At 43.7% G+C, this 24,549-nt stretch overlaps 1 protein-coding gene across 2 annotated transcripts in view; it reads left to right on the top strand.

Annotated features, from left to right (window-relative positions):
• FAT3 (FAT atypical cadherin 3) overlaps nt 1–24,549 on the top strand; it is a 320,633-nt gene that overhangs the window by 77,923 nt on the left and 218,161 nt on the right. For both annotated transcript variants that reach the window (XM_086742769.1, XM_086742759.1), the window contains exon 2: nt 20,741–21,055. In XM_086742769.1, coding sequence (XP_086598895.1) covers nt 20,741–21,055 — 315 coding nt within the window. The remainder of the gene's footprint in view (nt 1–20,740; nt 21,056–24,549) is intronic.

Raw genomic sequence — 24,549 nt, 5'->3', positions numbered from 1 at the left:
TTCATGCAACATTTGCTTAGAGGTTATTGCCATAGGCTTAATGGAAATTCAGGCAAATAGACTTCTCGGGACTGGTACTTGGTGTTCCTCTGTCAGTGTAGTAAGTGCAGATGGCAGCAAGTCAAAGTCATTGCTTCTTATAGCCAGACAGGGCTTAGGCTGGAAGGGATAGGAAGATAAAATTATAATATATCATACCTTGTTTAACCTAGATGCTGTATAAATCTAGTTCAGATTTTAAAGATGCAAAGGGATGCTGTTGCTCTTTGAGAAATTCTGGAAAGCATTTTCCCAAACTGCTGACACACAGAGGCCTCAGAGGACCAGCCAAGGAGGATGCAGTAAGAAGGCCTAGCTCTTCCCTTTGGCTGAGAAGTAGTGACTGACAGTGTTCTGGGATGGAAATTCTCTTTTGTTGCTCTTCCATGTGAGACTTGTGATGGGCAAACCTCATTCTTCCTGCTCTTGACTTACTCACTTGACCTCCTCCTTCGATCCCTTGTGGCTTTCAGTCGTTGCTGTTCTTGCCACCTCGCTTAACTCTGTTTTCTCTCTTAGCATCACTCCAATTTTCAGATCTGCCTTTGTGTTCCTGGACTGGGAAAACCCCACAATTCTCCAAGCATATCTGCTGCTGCCAGGCGCCCCTTCTTCTTTTCTCTCCTACCCAAGCTCCTAATTCCTGCTCTGTATTCTGGCTGCCTTCAGCTTCCCGCTGCCAGCTCTCTTTTCTCATCATGTTTCTGCCCTCTCTACTCCACTGAGATTGCTGTTGACTAAACCCACAAATTATCACCTCCTGGCCAAATCCCAAAGCGTCATGGCTGTCCTTGGCCTTGGCTTGTTTTCGCATTCACTGCAGTTGACCCCTCTATCCCCTTCAATTCACTCTTTTCTCTGTAGCTCTTGGCAGCTACGACTGCTTCGAAGAATGGCTGGTGCCTCTTATCTCTGAAGTGTGTTGTTCAGCGACTGCCTTGGCAGCTACGTCTTCTCCATATTCCCCTCGTCTTAGTATTTAGCAAGGCTGCAGCCTCAGTTACTTTCCTTCTCTCTTTCTGGTCCTGATCACTTAGAAATTTCACGTGTTTTATTGCATCAGCTTCTCCTTCAGTGCTGACTGCTCAGAAATAATACCCTTTAAAATAGAAACTTCCATAGCGGTCGGAATGGAAATTGGTATCTATTCCCAGACACCCCCTGCTAGTTCATTTGCAAGTTGCTGCAATCAGCTTGTGTACTACCCCTTTCTGAAATTCCTATTTTTTTCTCTGTCATAGGGGGAAAAAAAAAAATCCAAACCCAACTCTTTTTCTTTGGCTGAGCATAGATAGATCATCAAAGGTTACTGTAGGATTTTCCTTCTGCAGCACTTCCAAACTGTCTTCATGTATCTCCACCCTTAGTGCCAGCTTGATCTCTGGAGTCAATATAGAATATCTTTTGTCCTTTTACTCAGTTTCTGTTTACCTTTTTCATACAAAATGCTGCTTAAAAATCAGTAACAGAGCAAGGAGGTGAAGTTACATCTGGAGGGTTTATTCAGGTTAAATACAGCATCTGCTTGTAAGGTCTTACAGCAGAGTAAAAAAAAAAAAGACAAGTTCAAAGGAGGATAGCGAGTTTGTGTAAGAGTGATGGGAAGGGGGAAGGCAAGAATAAACAAAGCGCTAATGAGATTATGTATTGAAATGAGGCACTTTGAGAAATGCTGTTACATATGTGTACAGTAGGCTCACTGGTAGGGTTAAACTACGCACGTGAAATGTCGCTGGTGTGAAAAATGCTGTAAAATATGGTAGAAGTGAGTCCATGAACTGTGTTCCTGCTCTGTTTTCAGGAGCCCAAGGGGTTCAGCATAGGAGACCATCTGATATTCTCCTTAAATACTTGATTTTGCTAAGGGTTCACCTCCGTAGTGTTACTTACAGATTTCCAGCAATGCTCAGAATCTAATCATTTTAATGCTGCGGTAACAACACATATTGTTGAGATCGTTGGATAATAATGACAGTAAAAAGTAATTCCAGCGATGTGTTCAGTTTATGAATGGCTATAACGTAGTAGCTTAATAATGCTGCTCTGCTGGAAACCATGTAAATGCCTGATTATCTATACCCATTTAAAAAAAACCCACAATTATTTATAGCAGAAATAAAAATAAAGCATTTGTTTGTCACAGGGGAAAAATATCCTGCATTGTGCTATTATAGGCCACACATGTATTGAAATTTCGGCAGTCTCCAGTCCTTTAATCATCTGAGTTAATAGCCTATGCCATTAGGCTGAGCGAGCTCGAGGGAGGCTTCCCCTCCACGGTGCGAGGCTGTGCGGTGAGGCGTGTTTACCCACTTCTGTAAACTTCATCCATTTTTTGCCCATTGAACAACTGAACATGTGTTGTAGCAAATTTGCACAGTCAATCAGTTAAACAGAGGATGCACTGGTTAATAATGTGGGAATTTTATACGGTTCTTGTGTTCAGTCAGGATGTCAGTGCCAAAGTTAGTAATGTGTGTGTGTGCGTGTTTGTTTTGCCTTTTTTAGGCTTGTTTTGTCTGGCTGTTGTAAGAATTAGCAGATGTTTCATTTGATTCATGACGCTGGATTTCACCTCCTGGAACTGGTGTTTTAATTAGGTGGCACCAGATGCTTGTTTGGTAGCAAGCGAGTTAAAGCGCGTTCATGCTGGGAATGCCAATGTCATCGCAGTGCCATTGCCACCTCCCCTCTCATTTTGTCCTTGGAGTGATGCTTTGTGCAACAAACATCCACAGTCTCTCTTCCGTCTCAACCTCTATTTTACTTTTTGCTTGTGCCTTCCCTCCCTTCAAGTTCTTGCAAGGACTCTTCCATCGGATCTGGCTTTGTGTGCCGCAGTGCATTGCTTAACAATGACCAGCCAGAATAATGCTGTCATGTCTTCCTACGATCCTCTCTGATGGCTTGCAGGATCAGAAACCTTGACAGCACCGTTCCTCTTGGTGTTGCAAACTGAGATTAAGGCAAAGTCTGTGCTGCTGTTTGGTGGCACGGTCACAGTGCCAGTTAACAGAGGTCATTTCAACTAACTTGTTCCTGTGCCAGCACCTATCCAGACGTAAACCTTTGAGAGCCAATTTGGGCGTGCAGGCGATGGATGACATGGTCTTGAGGTGGGATTCATTGTGGGCATCAGACATCCAGACACAGGGAGACAGCAGGAGTAATTCCAGCATAGCATTCAGCTTATAAATGGCTGCAATATAAAGTTTAATATTCTGCTCAGCTGGGAGCCACGTAGATACCTGATCGTCAGTGTCGCTATGTGTGTAAGTGGCACCCATAGATAGCAAAATATTCCTTGATGCGGTTTTTGGAGACTACCATAAAACAGGGAGACGAGCTGGTTTGCCTGTCACCTTCTTTCAGAAAGTAAGACAGAGAAGCATATATTTCTTGTTCCTGGCTGCCTCTAGACATTCCTCAAAGTGCTCCAAGCTCCTTGGATATCTTTTTCCACTTTGGCCTGGGAGTGTTTGGGGAGATGCCTGGCGCTCGTTTGTGCAGCGGTGTGGCAGTGCTGCTGCTGGGCAGCCTTCAGGCATGGCCACCCAGCTGCAGTTCACGTAGCCTTCTCCAGACTTTACTGGCACAACTATCAGTCTATCGGGACGGAGCCTTAACCTTAAATTAAAGCTGTCTGGGGTATGTCAGCACCATTCGCAGTCACACCTCTGGAGTATGAAATAGGAGTGCGCTCCATTCAGAAGTTTTGGCCACGGAGCTTTCCAGCCTAGTCCCTGGTGTGATGGCTTTCAATGACAAATTTTCCTCTTGGATATTCACCTTCAGAATCCCAGCAAATTTGTGTTTTACTTGGTATCACTGGTGCAAACATTTAGTCATTTAAATAAGCATGGAGTGATTCATCTATTTGTTTTGAGAAGTTGAATGCCTGACCACAATATGTTTTCTTAAATTTTACAATTTAATAGTAGCCTGGGGTGCTATATTAATTTTACTTTACTGCTCCAAGAAGCTAAGATATTGCAGTTCAGTTCTCTCTTGCTTTAGTTTAGCATTACTTTGTGAGATTGAAATGACTACTTGGTAGCTGGAGCTTTACTCTTTCCCTTTTGTTGTAATTCTGACTCTGATGCTGGGCTCACCCCGCCGTTAAATAGGTGCAGAAGCACCTGATTGCTGGGAGTTTTATGAATTTTTGTCAAGAGCTCCTGAAGTGATGTTGTATAAGGTCCAACTATTTTCTAAACAATGCCGTCTTTCAAAATTTCCTATACACTTAGTCTCGGGAGAGGGAGTTTGATTGCAAACCACCACATTTGAAATTATTCTATTTGAAAGTAAAAGATGATTGACTGCTGAAAGCTGCCTCATATGTTTTCTTCCCACTGGCCCTGTCACCCCATACTCTCCCAGGGTCAAAACAAATCTAATTCCATCTTGTAGCAGAAAAAGCAAATAAACCCAAAGATATTATTTGTTATTGAGGTTTTGGTCCTCACCATGGTATGTGTTGTGGTTTAGTTTATGAAGTAAACTCAGGGTTTAATGGAACAGACTTACCTGTTCAAGAATTTAGTTTTGAATTGCACTTTCCCAAGGAAGTTTCCCTGAAGGAGCTAGTATTTATCAAGTGTGCTGTCAGAGTTTTAGTGCTCAGCACTGGACAAGTGGACATGTTACATCTCAATTAAGAGTGGAAGATAGATGAGTGGCAGTAAATTGAGGTCATGGGTAAGAGACATTTAATGGAAGAAATGGAAATGAAAATTGGAAAACAATCTAAGGGATCTTGAGAAGATAAGAGCGAAGGAAACTCAATTAGAGGGAGCCACGCTTCCTTCTGTTCTTGGATCTGGGATAATTTCCTGGTTTCTGTTTGGCTGGGTTTATTGCTTCCACAGTCGGCAAAGTTGCATTATAAATAAATAATTACATTCAATTTTATGATTTGCTCATACTGATGCATTTCAACAAGGAAAATATAATCTCCATTTAAAAATTGTGTATAAATGGACAAATAGACTTTTTCTGTCTTAAGTGCAGCCTATCAATTAGCCCTAGGCAAAGCCTAGGTATTACTGAGTGTTTAAGAACTTAAAGCATAAAACATAATGACATTTTTAAAAGCTAAAATATTCACAAATGTAAATTCAAATGCTAAGTGTTTATAAAAGCTTTGAACTGCATACAGTGATGGATTTGTAAGGCAATCCATGCAAAGAAAGCATACTATGCATTTATGGTAGAGTCATTTACAGAAATAAAAATAAATCACTTTTCCTTTTGCCCTTTTTCATTTAAAATATATGTATCTGCAAGTGCATGTGTTTCTATACATATCATATCTGTTTGTAGACATACATAACATTTCACTGGGATGAATAAGTGTTATAAAGTAATAGAAGTTGCTGTGGCACATAATGAGCACAAGGGTTGTATCCCCAGCAAAGCCCTTATTTTCTGTCTTATTTCATTAGGGATCGTGCTTGTTGTTTCCCTCAGGGGATCATACAGTGTATATTGGTACTGCAACGTTTCATTATTTACTTTATCAGATGTTGACTTTCCCTGCCTCTTCAGGGAGCTTAGTCCGCCTCATCATAAAGCACTCTAAAATTGAGCTGCTGCCGTTTATGCGTGTGTACGTATACACCAGCTGGGGAACGCAATACTTACTCCTTCGGAGTGCATCTGAGCTTTGCCTCAAATAAGCAAGGGAGCATCTGGGTGGATGCCGATGGGTGCCAGAAGACCCGCTTTGCTTCACGGCATCTTGGGTAGAGACACAACATCTCCTGGAAAAGCGGGCAGGGAAAGCTGGCAGAAAGTACCATGACTTCGGAGGACTCTGGTGGGATAAGGGCTGAGTTTTACGTCTCACATGAAAGGCTATACTTTGGAGAGCAGCAGCCAGAACGCATTTATTTGCTTGACTCGGTTCAGAGGCAAAAGGAAGCACCCACTGAGTCACTGGCACCGTTCCCAATGATCACAGTAGAGTTGTCTGCATTAAGGCTTTTATCGTACTGCTCTGATTTGCCACAGTCCCTTGTGTTATGTCAGCTTCCTGCTCCCTTCTGTTTTCTTCTCTGAAGAAGAGTATCCTACCTGTGGAAGATTTTTGAAGGTAAATGTCAGACTAATGCTTCCCCGAGATTAAAGGAATGGTACTTTCCACCAATATACTCCAGCATATTCCCATATACTCTTTTAACCTTGGATTTATTGTTACACAGAGTATGGAGAGTGGCACAGAAGTACAACTACGGTCTGCTTGCGCAGGGTCTGTGCTGGGTTTGCCATTGTAACCCCAGCTCCATTTCCTCTATGCAAGGTAGAAAATTAAAGTCCTAACTATCTTAATGATCTTGTGCAGTTTTTTTCTTGCAGAGTTACCGCGAGGTTGCTCAAGGGGTTTTGGAAAAAATCCAACATGGAAATGAGTTCTAGTTATTTCACTTTTTGCAATCACAGATAAGGCTGTAGGTGAGGTGCCTCCCGTGCAAAGCTTGTAGCTCTCTCTAAGACTTTCCTATTAGAAAGGTGCTTAGAAGCATCTGGGATTGGTCTTGGCAATTTCTGTGGATATTTTTGCCATAGTTGGAGAGAGTCAGCTTAGTCGTGTGCAGTCTTTGAACACTGATGACTGGTTTTGGTGAAAGATGTATGCTGTTGCGGTAGATGTTGGGAGATGAGAAAAGGAGGTTCAGAGAATGTTGTGGGAGCAGCCTACTCTCTTCCACACGAAATAAGACAGTTTTAAAACCCTCAGACTTTACATTCAGGGCAGGATTTTTGGGCCAGTCAAGTTGTGCGAAAAGCGAATTAGAATCTGATAATTTCTAAGTAGGCAGCTCCTGAGCCTGCCCATTTGGGTTCCAAAAGAAAGACTGAAGTCCGCAGTTACCTCAATAGGACTACATTTAAATTCAGCATAGAGTTAAGGACTGTCCTGTCCTGCCCTTTTTGCTAATTCTGCAGGTCTGCAAGTTCAGGTCTCAGTTAGTGGAAGAGCCAAACCCAGTTCATCACTGACCTTTGAGCTTGCCAGCTAAGATGAGGGCATCAGGACTTTGCTGTGTGGTTTGTGGTATGAACTGGTAGATATCAGCTGCTCAGCCATCAGTTACTAGCCATACACAGGTGCCTGTGGACTTGCTTGGTTAATACCAGAATGATAGTGTGCGTGAAAACATGATGCCAGTGCAGTTTCCCTGTAGATGCTCAGCATCTATGCAAAGAGAATCTCATGGGAACTGCTTTTGTGGAGGGTAATTCTCCATTAGCGAAAGAGGTCTGGGCTGTAAGACCCATTCTTGTGCTTAGGAGTGTGACCAGAGCTGCTCTTGTGTCTGTTCAATAGGGGAAACTGAACTTCTGTTCTTCCTGAAGCAAATGTCGAGAGATGCTCCTAATCTTTTCGATGTTGACAGGTGATTTGAACTGAACTTGACCTCCAGGCAACCCTCATGCATTTTTTTTTCTGCTGCAAGCAGCGAAACTTCTGCCCAGAGCAGAAGCAGCAGCTTGAGGTGGGTTTACACCCTCTGGATATGAAGGGTGAAAAGTGGGGTTCTTTTCCTCTGTCTGGAGAAGAGAGGAGAGAGTACCCCTAAAAGCGTATTTAAGAAAAAATTAAGTACTTTGCTTCTGGGCAGAGTAGTCTTGATTCAAAACAAGTCACCTCTTTTTTGACATGCCAACTGTTGTGTACTCTGGCCCCTGTACACAAAGCTGATGTGATGCAGAGGAAAAACTTTCATTTTCTGGACCTGGGGAGAGTCCTGGAAATGGATCTTCAGGTTTCAGTGCACCCAGTCTGTCTTTCACAGTGTAACACAAAGTGTGTTACCTTGCAAAACAGCGAAGTTCTGCTACAGCATCATGGAAAATTTTGACAAAGTATATATTGCCTGGAGAGCTGTTATCCACTGAAAACTTCACTCAAAGAAACACAAGGGCAATTGATTGTTCTTACAAAGCCACAAGTTTGGGTGCCTGAGAGCCTCTTGTAATCTGAGAGTTTCTCCTCAAGCACAGAAAGGCACCAGGTTGTTTGTTGCCTGTCACCCCATGGTACATCCCTCCTGCTGCTCAGCCTGGTCAGAAGCAGTGGACATTGCTCCAGGCTTATGGATAGTCACAGCCAGCAGATATGCTGCTTCTAATGCCTTGCACACATCTCTAGAGCAGGCTCTTTGTTTTCTTGCATGCCCTTGTATGTGGCAATGAGAAGATACCAGGAGCTGTTTTCTCATTAGATACATTTCTCAAGCGCTCTCTACAACTACCTGAAAGGAGGTTGTGGGGAGGTGGGTGTTGGTCTCTTCTCCCAAGTAACTAGTGATAGGATAGAGGAAATGGCTTCAGGTTGCATCAGGAGAGGTTTAGATTGGATATTAGAAAAAATTTCTAAACTGAAAGAGTGATCAAGCATTGGAACAGGCTGCCCAGGGAGGTGGTGGAGTCACCATCCTTGGAGATGTTAAAAATGTGTAGAAGTGGCACTTCAGGACATGGTTTAGTGGACATGGTCATGTTGGGTTGATGGTTGGACTTGATGATCTGAGAAGTCTTTTCCAACCATAATGATTCTGTGATTCTATGATACTATGATTTTCTCCCCTCTGTGGGGATGCCAATGCAGAGGCTGTTGGGACAACAAAAGACTGACCATGAGAGTGGGGCTGGGTAGAATGGAAGCACTGCAGCAGCTCAGCACCATCGAGTGAACCTCCTTTCTCCAAGCTCCTCGGAGAAAACAGCTGGACAGGGTTCACAGATCCATAGTGCTTAAGGCCAGAAGAGACCAGATCATTTGGTTTCATCCCTTTTATATTGCTATTATGTCTCACTTTTGTACCTCTTTATACCGAGTGATTTTTCTGACTAATGCATGGAATACATTTGACATGAAATGTTTCTCCTCCAACAGCTTGTAGCCCTCATTTGCAGATATCTAGAGATAGGAAGAAAATTTTCTGGGAATTAATCACTCACTTTAGAAAAAATAGAGTATCAAGCTGATTGCTAATTTTATTTTTCTTGGCTTCAGTTTCCAATCATTAGATGTTGCTCCACCTTATTTTCTTAGATTAAAGAGCCCTTTATTTCCTAATCGTATTTCCCCATGAACTTTACATGGATATTCTAATCAAGTTGCCTCTCCATCTTCTTTTTCATAAGCTTAGAAGATCAAAATCTTAACCACTTACTGTAAATCATTGTCTCTGCTCCTCATACTGTTTGTGAGGCTTTTTAAATTTTTTTTATATAATCTCCATTTTTTTTTGCATACTTTATAAAGTAAACTCCAGAGTTGTGCATGACACCTCCAAGCAAAGGAAATGCGGCTGTGCCATGCAGGGGGATTAAATGGTGCTGTGATACTGGCTCTGTGCATCGTACTCCCCTCTTCCCTGCAGTGTTCATGTTCAAGTGCAGCATGGCTATTAAAGCCTTTTCAGAGGTACCTTCCTCTTCTTTTTGACTGCTCCTCTGGGTTTATGAGAAAGATAAAGGCAGATTTGAGGGATCATGTTGTTACTCTTTTCATAGCATTGTCTGTTTGCTATGGGCTGAAAGAAACAACAACAAAGGGGGAAAAAGAAAGATTATTCTATTTCCAGTATAATTTATAACGATACTCTATTTTCAGTATTATTTTTGTAACTGAAAGATGAAAGATATTTACTTGATGGGATATTCCCACTAGTCACTTGTCTACCATCTCGGGCCAGCACTCCTCAGGGGTGAGATCCATCAGAAGAGCCAGTGCCCGTTTATGTTGTACTTGAGCTCAGATAAGGTCAGTGTTGCCTTCCTCGGTATGAGGGATCACTCACTTTCCAGGGCAGTTTGACAGCTGAAGCAGATTGGCACAGATTTTGCAGAAGGGTTCCCAAAACAATCTCTTTTAACTGTAGGCAGTACAAAAGATACAGAACTCTGTGTAAAGGAAGAGGACCCTGCACAGAAGTCCCTTGCCAGGGCTTTTATTTGGATCTTTTTGAGCATCCTTTGCCTTTTTTCTCCATCTCTTCTTCCTGCTTCAGCTTTGCTCTGCTTCTGATCTCGTTTCTAATATAACAGGGAGCAAACCCTTTTCTTTTAAAATAGCTTCCCAGTCCTCCTGGCAGAGGACATGTGGGTCAGACTTTGATCTCTTTATTAATCTACTAAAAAGGATGTACAGAAAATCTGGGTTACTCTGGGCGTTAGCCAGACCCTTTGAGAAAAATTGCCTCCGTACAAACGGGTTATTATCAGGGTTTAACAGCTTTCATCATTGGTGCTAACAAAGTGAGGATTTCTGCTGGTACCAACCCCACATTCAGCTGGAAAGGCTGCAGAGGTGGGCACAAGGCCTGCAAGAGTTTTGTAATCCCAACGATGCTCAGAAAACAAAGTAGAACTTGTTGTTTGCTCTAGGGACAAACAGATACAGAGGGATAAATGCATACAGAGGGGTTATAATATTGAAGAGAATTCACAGTTTGTAATTCATGTGTTGCTGGAAACCCAGTAGCCACAACTGCTTTAAAAAAAAGTATTAAAAACAAAAAAGTGTAGTCAATAGAATGAAATTATACCATCAACTGCTTGTTCTTCTGGGTTACATTAAGTGTGTGTCGTAGTTCAGCCCCAATCGGGACCAGACTACGCAGTCTCTCTCTCGCTCCCCCCACCCTCCGAGAGAACAGGGGGAGATAATATAAGAAAAACGGCTCGAGGTTTGAGATAAGGATGGGGAGAAATCCTTAAAGTTACTGTTACGGGCAAAACAGACTCGACTTGGGGAAAACTATTCATTTATTTCTAAAATAAAGCCCTCTTCCCGGGCTTAACATTATCTCTACTACCTTCCCCTCCTGAGTGGCACAGGGGGGAAGAGGGAATGGGGGTCGCGGTCAGTTCATCATGCGTTGTTTTACGCCGCTGTATCATCGTTGGGGGAAGAACTCCTCACATTCCTCCTCTGCTCCAGCGTGGGGTCCCTCCCACGGGCCACAGTCCTTCGTGAAACTGCTCCGGCGTGGGTCATCTCTTCCACGGGGTGCAGTCCCTCCAGAACAGCTGTCCCAGCAGGCCCTCCATGGGCCACAGCCTCCTTCAGGCCTCCACCTGCTCCGGCGTGGGGTCCTCCACGGGCTGCAGGTGGATCTCTGCCCCTCCATGGACCTCCATGGGCTGCAGGGGGACAACCTGCTCCACCATGGTCGTCACCACAAGCTGCAGAGGAATCTTGGCCAGCAGCCGCATTACTCCTCCCCCTCCTTCTGAACTGACCTTGGCGTCTGCAGCCGTTCCTCACAACAGGCTGACAGACGCCTCTCAGGATCCTTTTTACATCTTGTTCACTTCCTTCTCATCTCCTCTCCACTTCTTGCAGCCAGGCTGGGCCGAGTTGGGCCCAGTCGGCCGCCTGGCGGGAGGCCAGAGAGTGAGGCCTGCAAGGCCCACAAGGCTCACACCTCCCCCTCTCTGCCCCCGCTCAGCTGCTTCACATCTTCTCTTCTTTTTTTCCTGTTTTCCCCTTCTTAAGTACATTATCGCAGAGACGTTATCACGGGGCATTCTGCTACCAATTGGCTCGGCCTTGGCCAGCAGCGGGTCCACCCTAGGCCCGTCCGAGTCCACTGAACAAAGGGGAGCGACTTCTAGCAGTTTCCTACAGAAGCTACCACCTTACGCCCCCTCCTCACTAAACAAAACCAGAACAGCATGCATTCCCACAGTAGATCTTCCTGCAATCCCCTGTAAAAACTTGAGGTATGTGAATTTTGCACGACACCTGCCACAGTCACAAAATTGTGCTTTTTTGTTTGTTTTTCTTGCTCCTTTGGCTGAAAAGTTGAGCCTGCGCATGTTCAGCGAATAGCACAAAGTTCGTTCAATAAATAGGTGTCATATTTTGCTGTGCCTCTGAGACAGAAGAGGAAGGTGGATTTACCTGGGTTAAGGGTATCCCAGCAGCAGCCCATGTTCGTAAAAGTTGAACAGTACAGCTCAAGCCTTGCAGGCTTGCAGCACATCCCATTTGTCAGAGCAGTGTCGCAGTTCATCCCGCCATTCTCAAGCGCTTAGAGTGAGTAGGAAATGGTACGTGGCAGTGGTTTAGTGATTGCTGGGGCTCCATGGCTCCTCTCAGCCCAGTTTTACTGCAAAGTTTTATGGCATTGTTCAGCAGCGGTGGAGTGTGTTAAGCTTTGACAGAAATTATTGATAAATAAGAGGGTTTGTTTGTAGTATTTATGTTTTTGAAGACAATTTGGTTTTACCAGAGTTGTCTGTTGTGTATTTTTTGTTTATGCATGTAAGATATTTTTTTTTTACACCCAAGTGAAAAATATTAAAGCCAGATGAATATGGGTATTTCTTTAAATAGGTAGAGGGATGTGAGGGAAGATACAGAAACCATAATGAAGCCTAGTCAGGTGAAAATGTTGGCATGTCTTATTTCATTTAATTCGTAAGTGGAAGAAGATAGAGAATTTATTTGACTAAGCCTCTGGTTCAGTGTCTTGATGATATGTTTGGAAAATTGCTCTGAAATTGATGTGTAAGTGACCTTGAAGATGTCATATTTTAGCGACAGCTCATTCTGATGTGATGTTGTAAGCCTCCCCACCCCCTCCCCCAAATAAAGCAAGCAAAGGAAACCAACAGCATTGAACTTAAGTAATTTGAAGGTAAAGAAGGAAGAACCTTGCCTCAAAACTCAAAGTCTAAATAACTTGAAAAGTCAAGCACCTAATCTGAGATGTGCCTCTATTTCAGTGCAGTTAAGATGCTGCTTTACTGGGTGGTTTCTTCCATGAGCAGAAGCAGTTTACAGCTCCTCTGTACATCCAATGCTTTGCACACAACAGCAGCGGTGGTCCCTCCTTTGGAAGGAGTCTACGCTTGAAATTGCCCCTGAAACACACAGTGGCATGTCGTGTCCAGTAAGAGTTGTAAACCTGTACTTTATCTACCTACTTATCTATTACATGCAGGTATATTACATTTATTAACGTGTTGAATGTCCTTGTTGTGATCCTGGCTGGTTCATAACATTGTGTTTAGTAACACAGTGAAAGGTGTATTTGCAGACTAATCCAGTGTCAGTGGAAATAGTGTTGCTGAGGACTGGCTTTCTAATTCTCTTTTACTGCCCTGGGAACTCAGATATATGATGTTCACTGCAGAAACTGCATTTTGAGGTAACACTAAATTTGTACATTAAAAATGTAAGTAAAAAAGAGAAAATAAAAAATTAAGCCCTAGACAGGAATGTTACTTGTGTTGCATTGTTTGACAAGCGTGGTTTATTATGTATGTTTTATATTTGAATCTGACAAAAGAATATTAGGAAGTTGTAGGTGTGTGTAGCCTCACAAAGTTAATATTGCTTTTGGACTCATTCCTGAGCATGATCTAATCTCCATTTAAGTAAAAGGGGATATTTCCATTTGCTTCAATAGGAGCTGGGTTTGCGTTTTAGTATGCATTAAAGCCTGCAAAATTTGTGCAATAAAATAAAAACAGGAGGCCACACTTTGCACAATGGGGGAGCTTAAATGAAGGCACTGAAATAGCATTTAATCACTGGAGTAAGGAGCCTGATTTTCAAAGCTGCCGGCTGCGAGCGGTAGGGGGGATGAGCGATAGGTCTCCTTCATGCTCCAGTTGAGTTTGTGGCTGATGTGATACCGCCGTCCGTATTCAGAACTGGCACTGGTGATTCATGGCTCGAGAAAACTTTAAAAAGGGGTGAATATAATGTATGGTTTATTCTGATTCCCACTGGCTTCGGTGGCCCCAAATGCGCTGCGTCGGTCTGGCATTGGTGCTCAGGTTCACATCTTCGTTACGCTAAAACTGTTTAATCCTTTGGGTTATATTTATAGTTTACTCTTAATGGAAATAACGAAATAAATATCCCCTAAAAGAGGTATGCACTCTGCTTTTATATACAGAGAACCATTCTATGTGAAGGAACTAAATAAAAAAAATATATGGGTTAGGCGTAATGTTAGCTTTCTTGAAATCATAAATTTTCTTCCTTAATTGGGTGTGAAATTCCTGTCTGCTAATCATGCCATTTTGGTTGATTTTACATTCATTGGTTTGATGAATAATAGGCTTGCAGTATTTTTAAACTTTTCCTGCCTACGATGGCTCTCTGCTAAGTGTCCTTCAAAAATCACATCTTTGCTCAATGCAAGGAATCCACATTAGCTCTGACATTTGCATTTACACTCACAAATCTTTTCATGGCCCCCCTGCGCAGCGATGTGTCGGGGCAGGATCCGGCCAGAGCTCGGGGGCAGGAGCAGGGGTAGGTGAAAGTAAAGCCTTTGTCTCAGTGAGGACAAATGAGGTGTGTATAAACTCTTTCTTCCCCTCTGTATTTTAGACTGACAAGTTTTGAAAAAAAATTTCTCCGTTCAACTGTTTTCTCCTAAAGCTGTGTTTATTTATTATTTTTTTTTCCCAGCAAGGCAGTGCAAGCAAGGACCTCTGTCTGACGGCTCGGTGGCAAGCAAGGTGTTGTGTTTACTGCCACGAGACTCCCTGAGCCTTTGATGAGGGTCATGAATAATTAGTAGCATTTTGGAATCAGTGATTTTTTTCTTTTCCTCCTTTGAATGTGAGGGATGAAACAGAGCCCTGAGTACTTCGCTGTCAGTAGGCACTCCTGACTACCTTATTCCTGTCAGTTTAATTTGGGTTTGCACTGAGCCCCTTTGTTTTGAAGCTGGAGGAGGGAGAGACAGACTTAGGGCTCTGGAAATGTGTTTCTGTAGCACTTTGCATGGCAGGAGCTGAAGTTGCCCTTGCACGTATTGAGGGTGAGTGTGCAGATGCCCCAGGTGCTGGAGTCAGGAAGGTGCATCCGTCGCCCTTAGTCCTTGAGTCACCTTAAAGATTATATATTTTTATAGCTACTTTAACCACTAAACCTTGCATTTGCAGTAGCAAGAGCTGGCTTTGGGTGGGAAGGGGCATGCCGCACTCTGGCAGCTGGGAACATCTGGAGATGTGCTGCCATAGTGCCACCTCCATCCTGCACTGCAGCTTGCGCTGAGGACAGGCTCTGTCTTTGCTGCCTCTTGTCCTCCTCTATGGCCACTCCTGGGTCAGGGTCTGGAAATAAACGGGCTGTTCACCATATCTGGCCTTTCCTAATTTCCCAGTCAAATGCAGATTTGTGCAGCTAGCTCATATTCCTGAAAAGATCAAGCAACATCTTCTCACTGAGGCTCTTCTCAGTTGAATGACTGACCTTATGGTGTTAAGCATGATGTCCCCCAGCAAAACTGCTACAGTACTTTGAAGAAGAGATAATTAAGGGATTTTCTGCAGTCCTGTGTGGTAGAAGTTTTTTTAGGAGTAGCAGATACTTCCCAGTCAGTCCTCTTTCTGCCTGTGCAGCAACCTCTCCGCATCTTGTTCATCTTTTGCTGAAACTGTGAGAGTGTGACTACTTACACTGGCAACTTTTATAACACAGGCTACTGAGTCACTCAGCCAAATCACATGCTATGTTATTTTTGTCACGTAGGCCAATCTACTTGGGTAGAATAATAGGTTATATTGTCTTGTCTCAGTACCAAGGTGCCAAATGATGGGACATACTGGCCCCTCCCTGGCAAGTAGTTGCTCCTGCCAGATATCATCTGTGTTGAGTGTTTGCACTCTCCTTTTTCTGCCATCGACTCCCAACCATCAGACCTCAGTTTGCTTTTCTCAGCTAGATTAAAGAGCCTTGTTACTCTCCTCTATCTTTTCCTTGCCCAACTTCTTACAGACCACCAAATTGTCTTTTAATCTTGCCTTGAAAAAACCTAACCAGAATTGAACTCCTCTCAATGTTTGCATTGTTGAGAGTATTCATGAAGGATGATCTGACTTTTAGGAGGAACGTATGTGCAAAGCAGATATCCATGGAGATGGGCACCTATGTAAACACCGGGGCTGACAGCTCCAGTAAACACCCTCTTGCAGAGCTATGGCAGGTCCATTCATCACACGACCTACACACAAAAGTACTGTCAAATGTGTATGGTAAACAGGGGGCAAAAAAGAGGCAAGGAAAGAAATAATGCTTTTCTGTAATCCCTTTTTGTTTTAAGAGCCTCTTGGGTTTCTCATATATGTATAGTAAATACATAACTTTCAGATAATTTTTGAGTGGACCACATCATTTGGAGTGGTCTGATGAAAGAAGTGCAGCAAATCAGTGGGAGAGGCAGGAAGGAAATCCGGTTTGCCAATTCTTTGTCCACTTTAACAGCCACTAGCTTCTCACTCCTGTTCTTTTTGCCTTCACCCATCATAATGCAGCGTCTCACTGTGTGCCACTTGCAGGAACCGTACAGAAAACATTATCCCATTATTTTCCCAGGGAAAGAGGGAAAACAAGACTTTAAGAGAAACAAGCACACAACCTTTGCATTGCTGGCACATTGCCGAGCCCCAGGGCTGCACTTAATTTACATATAAATGTGCCCAGGATTTTAATCAGAGATTAATGCACTCTGTTGTTATTTTTCACTTACAGTGTTCACAATGCACGTGGTTCTTGGTGAATCGCATAGGGCAAATGTACTTTGAGGAATGCAGTGGCAAGCATATCGATGGCACCACTTTTTGGACTGATGGCTGGCTTTATTTCTGAGGTTGCTCTGGGCCCGAGGAAGTGCTGGCTTCAGTCCTTCAGGGATACTGCAAAATCTGGCCCATCTTGCTGAGGGTGATATAAAGAGCTGGCTTAGAGACTGCTCGGTTGGATTTCAGCTGCCTCATGTAGAAATGCTATAGTACCTCCGTGGTGTAGCATCCTGGTGAATGAGAACATCTGTTTATTCTGTCTCATTCAGAAATGCATCTGCAAAATCTTGAAACTTTTTTTTTAATAACTTTGAAATTTTCAGTATCTCTGCTAGTGTTCCTTCTTATTTCTTGATTTGTTTAGATCAGGTGTCATTGCCTTGTTAATGTTTCTCTTCTAATTAGTAGGCAGCTGGGAAGAGTGCATCACAAAAGCTGTCCAAGAAAAGCCTCAGAGCTGCTTCCAAAGGCCTCTCCTCCCCTCTGCTCCCCTGGCCCTACAAACAAAGTTCTGTCTTTCTTTATTAGCTGTTAATGTCTATAAGCTTTGAAGTAAGTGGGCTCTTTTCTGAATTTGTTGTGGTCTTATGCAGGGATATTCTTGACCTTTCTCATACTTTCACTCAACTAATGTGAGTGAGACCCTACCTATGGACTGCCCCAGGGAATATTTTGCCGCTCGTGATGCCAGCTCTATCAACCTTTTTGCTTTCATGCCACAGTGATGAAGAAGCAATGCTGATAATCAAGTATCATCATTAGTCTTCAGAGTTAACACCTCATATGAAGATGAAGTTTGACATCCATCTGGAAGGTGTCACTCATACCTACATAGAGAGATTGGTTAAATATTTGGGCAGCATATGTATTCTTCTGGGTACTAACTTTAGATGCGTATTTGGGTAGGCAGCAAGGAGGCACTTTGTGCAGGACATTGAAGAGAGCGGTAGAAGGTGTTCCTGAGTGACAGGAGGATTTCCATGTGAAAAACCTGAAAACGAACAAAGACCTTCTTATTTATCAAGCTGCTGTGTGGTGGTGACAGGTGCAAGGACAAGACATATTGAGCAAAAAGAATTAATTTATATCTAGGACCTTTTAATAAATCAAAAGTAAAAAGAAGAACCAGTGTAGCAGACCCGTTGGCAGTTGCTAACACTTGTTCAGTGATCCTTTCCTTCTGAAATACAGAAATGGAAAGTGACTGTTGCCAGGAGTCATAAAACGAAGGAATGACTCAGAAGATAGATTTATTATCAGCTCAATGTTGGTGAAATTCAGCTTCATAAGCAGAGGTTAATCTGCTAAAACCTTCTATACTCTCACTGGGAGAAAACTCTACTTATTTCAAATTTTGTTTAAAGGTTTAAAATAATTCTTCTTGTTTTCTGAATAAATCAACATCTCTAGGAACACTGAGGTTCATCTTTTTTTTTGCCTCATCCTTGCCCAGGTGGATTTTATTTATTTATTTATTTCTACAGGGTGTCATTTATTATGGGCTCATCTCATCCCTGCAATGTAATTTCTCTTCTGGACTTCTAGGCATTTTCATCACGGTTCACTACATATTTCACCCATGTTTCTACAGAAAGTCATTATGTAGCACAGGCTGCTGCCAACAAGAATATTTAGAATATACTCTGCCTTTGTCCTCCAGTGCTGCGTTGCTCACCTTCGTTGGGTGAATAATATATCTGAGCCAGAAGAACATGGACCTGATATTACTGGAAAAAGACCTAAGCCCGTACATGGCTGGAATTGATTCTGTTCCTTCCCATTCCTCTCTGTATGGTTGGTCAAATTGTAGGAAAATACTTGTCAGTTCAAACTAACATTAAAAAACATAATTTAAAAAAAATCTCAAACTTGAAAAAAATATTTAGAAAAATCAAGGAAAAAAAATATATGTGCTGTAAGACAGGTGCAAGTACATCAGGCATCTGTGCAACTGTGTGAGTTCTGTGCTGCCTCCTGCCCAGAGCGGAGTTGGATGGGGACATCCAGAAGGCAGCATCCCTTCTTGCTCAGTGAGCTTCTCTGTCTTACGCCAGGGCTGGCAGACGAAACGTTCACCTGTTGCTGCTACCCCTCATAAAAGCCATGTAGTATGTGTGCCAGTAAACTTCCATATAGAATATGTTCTGCTGTGAAATGTCTGGGGAAGTTTGCACCTGGGCTATTCGTATCATTAGACGTCGGAAGAGCTATCAGGCCATCAGATCTGTCCCTTCAGCTGATGTCTCAGGAGCACAGGGCCATCATTTTCATGGCTGCTCTTCGAGAAATGGAATAGACTTGCCAGTTAACTTTTAAACTAAAGGTCTTGTCTGCAGCCAGTGTCATAAAGAGATTAATTGCTGGTATAATCTAAAAAGCCAGATTTGATGCATAACTTGTAAGACTGAGGCTGAGGAATAATGTAGATAAATTACATCTGAACTTTACACACCCCATTAAGAAGGATTCCTGGTAGGATTGGCGAGGACAATCCCTTCTTGGCAGCTTGTGCTGTGCAGAGCGGCTGAGCACAGAGCCTGCACCTTCTTTAGCAGTGCCCGAAGTCTGCCCAAAACACCTCTCTGCCTATTCCAGTGTCTTTAAAGCTTTTCTAAGACTCCGGGCTGTCATAGAAACTTTCAGCGCAGTCTGATACTTAAAAAAAACCCCAAAAGTCAAAAAGACATGCACATCCCTTATTGGTGCTGATCTTAGAGCACCTCTTTCCTCACTGATTAACTGATAGTGTTGTTCTAAGTGCCATCAAGCACATCTGAGACTAAATTCAGGTTTCTTGGGTTCCTGTCTTGCCCTGCAATTTCTCTATCAGTTTCCATCTACTAATAACATGAGTTGATGGTCTGCAAACTGTCCTTTTTAGTATGTCTCAAGCTTGAGAGCCACTGTATTGTGTCACCCAGAATTTCATAATGCTGTAATTAGGAGAGGAAAGTGTTCTTGGTACATGCGTCTCAGAAGTGGTGAGAAAGTCCATTTGCTTATTTTGATGCTGATGTGGTTGTCCGTGTGGTACTGGTGTATTTAATCCTCTGTGCATTCACGATCAGTGCGCAAGTCAGTGAAGGTTTGGACTACGCAAATAAGAGGAGATCTTCCAGTGCTCGGAGCTGTTTCTAGTTTAAGGGTCCTGTATCTGTTTTTCCCTGTTGTCTTCATAGCTTTGGTGTTCATTTCAGGAGCAGGATGGATTTCTAAATCACTTCAGGTAGAAATGAGGTGGATGGGAGGAACCCTCATGGCAGGAACTGTGTGGATATGGGGTTGGTACTTGGATGGAGTGGTGGGTAGCATGCCTCTCTGCAGCTCTGTTATATACAAACACACTTTCTCTCATGATCTAGTCGGGGATGTCGCTGCTCCTTGCAGGGGGGTTGGACTAGATGACCTTTGAAGGTCCCTTCCAACCCTAACCATTCTATTATTCTATGATTCTATGATTTCTTAGGACCAGGTATGAAATCATCTGATGTTTTCTTAAAGCGGTAGGTAGAATGACCAAACTCTTCCTTTCTCCATGATAAAAGAGGATATGCTGGTTGTCTAAGAGCTTCTGCTATGTGACCTTTTGGTCACTTGTTATCCAGGATTTTGGCATTGTGCAATGAGTGATCTTATTATTAAATTTACCATCTATTTTCTGAACTTTAATGGATTTATTTTAAACTGCCACCTAGAGTTTCTTCTTTAGCAAGAGCACTGGCAGGAGCTTGAAAAGAGAAGCCACTTCCTGTTGTGCAATTCATTGTCAATGGTGATATCCTTCTCTCTCAAGGTTTATACAAGTTCACATCACCAGCAGAAAATGATTGTGTTACTCTTCCAGGTGCAGTCCCAGCAAATAATTGTCTGTGACATTAGAACACTTATGAAAAGCCATCTTTTTTCCATCCCCTCCAGATTTTGTGGCACAAAGGACTGAGCTGTTGAGCAGAGTTTGGGAAACAGTGCCTGAATTCAAGTTTCTGTTTTGATTTTATGCACAACTCTAGTTTTCTAAGGGTGGGGCATTTGTTATATGCTGAACACATTTCTGTAGTACAGCCAAATCAAAATAGATATGGCATGTCATTGATCCTATTTCTGAGATCCTCTGCTTGCTGTTTTTCTGCAGGAGTTATCTACACAGCAGATATTCTTGACCGGGAGACGACCAAATCCTACTGGTTGACAGTGTATGCGACCGATCATGGTGTTGTCCCACTCTACACAACCATCGAAGTCTATATTGAAGTGGAGGACGTGAATGACAACGCCCCGCTCACCTCTGAACCTATCTATTACCCAGCTGTCATGGAAAACTCCCCGAAGGATGTATCCGTCATTCAGATCCAAGCCCAGGACCCTGATTCCAGCACTAATGAAAAACTGACTTACCGGATTACAAGTGGAAATCCCCAGAACTTCTTTGTAATCAATCCCAAAACAGGTAACAAAGTCCTGCTGCCTTACAGTGGTGGGAAAATGCAATTTAAATATTTATCAGCTTGCTTCCCTTCAGGATCCACTGGCGTTACACTGCTGTCCAAACCTCTGTTTTCTGGTTAGTTATGTGTCTAAAGCATCTTGTACGTGTCTAAAGCATCCTCTTTTGCATCCGTACATGAGCGCACTGGCAGATGACGTGCTGCAGATGTCCTGCTGCAGCGATTCTCTTCTGTAGGTCACTGCATAGCTTCTGGTTGTTGCCTCTTCCCTGTGTCTGTAGGGATGAGGCTTTGCTACACTGAGTCTGCTAGGAAGCAGATTCAAGCTGTTGCAGTTTACGAAGCGGCGTTATGACCTTTGTAAGCTGGCATAGCACCGTTGAAGTGAGTGGCACAATGGCTGTCCTGCTTGTGTAATTAGACTGCACATTACAGTAGCTGGATGCAATTCTACAGCTTGTTCTATACAAAAACCCAGTTTAGATTACTTCTGTATTTGTGTGTTTGCATTGATTTGTAACAGCTGGGGATGTAGCCTATGGGTGCACTGTCAGAGATATTGTGGTTGTTTTAAGTTAAAATGCAGTTCTTGGCTGGCGGTGAAGCATTGCAGCCACGCAGACCGGCTCTGCATATCTCTGTGCCCTTGGTGCCTTTGCTGAACCAGGCATCCCAGGTGCCTGATTGATGAAGAAATTGTCCCAGGAGACATAGCCTGAGGTCCATGGGTGGCTACCTGTGCTTGGCCACAGGTGGTCCTCACTCCGGCCTGTACCCAGCCGTCCCTTGCTCATCTGGCTGGCAGGGACTCTCCAGCATGATCTGGAGCTAGAGAGTCAGGGGGAAGATCTTTTGCAGCCATAGGTTGATCTTCGTCAAAGTAGTTCAGAGGATTCACACAGCTCTTATACTGGTTGTAATGCTCTTGGTTTTGTTCTGGGGTTTTGATTTTTTTAAAAAAAGAAACATGTATTTCTGCCGCAGATTTCTAAACAGCTAGAAAATCAGAAGGAATAGACCTGAGAGGGAACATTTTCAGTTTGGTGTAGGAAAATGATGTTCACTAAACAGGCTTTCAACATTTGGCTAGGCAGTCCTATTGCAATGTGTGGCATAAGAAGGGGTCAGGATCTTTTCAGGCATAAGCCCAGGTGAAGAATCATGGAGCATGTATAATCGCTGTGTTCAATCTGCTGAGCCCTAGGCAGATATCTCACTTATTTTTAACACTTGAAATGGCCAGAGACGGCTCTTCCATCTGCATCCCTTCTCCCCCTCCCCACCTTATAAATCCCATCTGGGCAAAGTAGCACAGTTAGGACTCTGCGGTGTTTAATGCTTGTGATTCCCTCCTGCAGAGCAACCTGCTCAGCACAGCTCTGCTTATCCACACGATGGCTGGTGTGAACCTGTGATGAGGACCAGAGCCGGGGTGTGCAGCAGCCCCACAGCACCCTAGCCTCGTAGCACAGGCTGTGAGGTGGCTCTTCATCCCACCGGAGCAGTGGGCAGGGATACTTTTCGCTAAAAAGGAGATCTTCATTCTCACGGTTGATCTGTGAAGATGGGTCACCTTCATTTTTTTTGCTGTGGAAATTGCTGTCTGAGAACTTAAAGGCTTCAGGATGAGTAATGTTGCTGCTTGGGCAACTCCCAAAGGGCCCCCATTGCGTTTGGTGAGCATCCTGGCTGGTGGCTGGCTGTGGTTTGTCGTGGAGGGGTTAAACCATCTTCAGCCCCTTCTGTCCACCTTGGTGCCAAACGCAGAGCTGTGAGAGCTGGCCTCTTTTAATTTGTTTTTGCTTTTGAAAATTATAGGGCTGACAAAGTGTGTGTGCACGGAGGTGCCCTGTCCTAAAAGGAAGATTTGCCGTTTTGAACACAAGGATTTTGTCCTCCCTTGAGAAGTGTGTGGTGAGCTCTACCTGCCTGTTCTCAACATCAGGAGGCTTTCTTCCGATGGGATGTTGATGTCCAAGGAATACAAGCGTAATGGATTTTCCTAGAGCTTTTTCCCTGCAGCCATCTCCCTGCAGTGCACTAGTTTCTCTAAAAGAGCAATTTACACTCCAGTTGTTTTATACGGGCAACTTCTGCACACACAGAAGAGGTTCGTAGCATGCTGGCCCTGTACGCTCGCTGGGACTCAGCAGAGCAATAACTCACGTAGCGCTTTGCACAGCAGCCCTAAATGCGACAGCGTGCTGTATAATCAAGATGAAAAGGTTTAATGTGAACCCAAATAGGCGGTGATTGCCGCGTACGTGGGTTGAGCGAGCGTGCTCCTGCCGTCGAGGGAGAGCAGTCATTTGTGAGAAAGAGGATCTTTTATTTTCTGTGTCACTTCGGAAGCTTAAACAGTGCCAGCAAACTGACATCTCTCTCCTATGAGTAATCAGGTGCTGAGAGGCAACACGAAGGCAGCATCCTACATTTTTAACATCCTTTCGTGGGAAGCAGCAGAAGTTGGCCTCGACTAGAGACAAGGAGTTGGCTGGAGTGTATGGTTGCTCTTGGCGTACTAAGGCGTTACTCTGACACCCGACTGATTGGGCTTTGCTAATGTGCTCAGGGTTAAACCTCTCACTGGACTTGCTGTCAGAAATTAGTATCTCCTAAGCACAGATTATTCAGAGGCTCAGGAAGACAGGTGAGAGAGAGGAGTTTGGCTTCTCCAGTGCAAAGAAGCAGGGATCATCGGTCACAGATCATTTCCTTAGATTACTTGGCTGTATTGCAGCAAGAAATCTCCATTGTTGCTGGAGAACAAGACATTACTATCCTTGGCCTCCTGTGCCCTCATTCTTATTTTTAGGACTCAGTGCACTACCAACTGAGCTGGATTTGTTACAAAGTGTGGGGAGTGCACAGGGCATGTCATAGCTTATGGCGTGTGTCTGGTGGGTGGATGGGTGGTATTTTGGATATTTCTGCCCTGACTGCAGATGATGCATTTATCTGCAGCGCTGATGGGCACAGCACAGCCTGGGCAAGGTGGGTAACCCCATCTTCTTAGATGGTCCTTGCTGGCATGGAGAGGAATGCCCCGAGTGTTGCTGCACCCTCCTTGTGGCGTTGTCCCTCTCTGCCTTTGCACAGTCTCGTGCTCCTCTGCATTCGTTGGAGCTCAGCAATGACTGTGTTTGCCTTCCTCTGGAGCTCGCTTTCAGCTGTGTTACAGCTTATGCAGGTCGTGCGGATTCCTGGAGGCACGTGTACCACTGCGTGTGCTACCATCTCACCAAGGCACCAAGCAGGGACGTAGGGAGTCCAGGTTTTGTTCCTGGCTCTAATACAGGATCATAATTGCAGCCAAATCTTGCAATCTTAATTGATTATCTGGATAGCTGAAGCAACGATACTCCTTGTATGCCATGTCTGTAGGTAGAAGAAACCTTTTAGTAGACAACCTGTCACTTCCTCGATTTTTATAGACTGGCACAGCTCTGGGGGCCTATTTTAGGTACTGTCATACATATATTGCATGCATTTGGAT

Source organism: Chlamydotis macqueenii, chromosome 1, assembly GCF_036417535.1.
Source record: "Chlamydotis macqueenii isolate bChlMac1 chromosome 1, bChlMac1.mat, whole genome shotgun sequence".
NCBI lineage: Eukaryota > Metazoa > Chordata > Aves > Otidiformes > Otididae > Chlamydotis > Chlamydotis macqueenii.
This window is presented reverse-complemented; position numbering and strand designations above follow the sequence as displayed.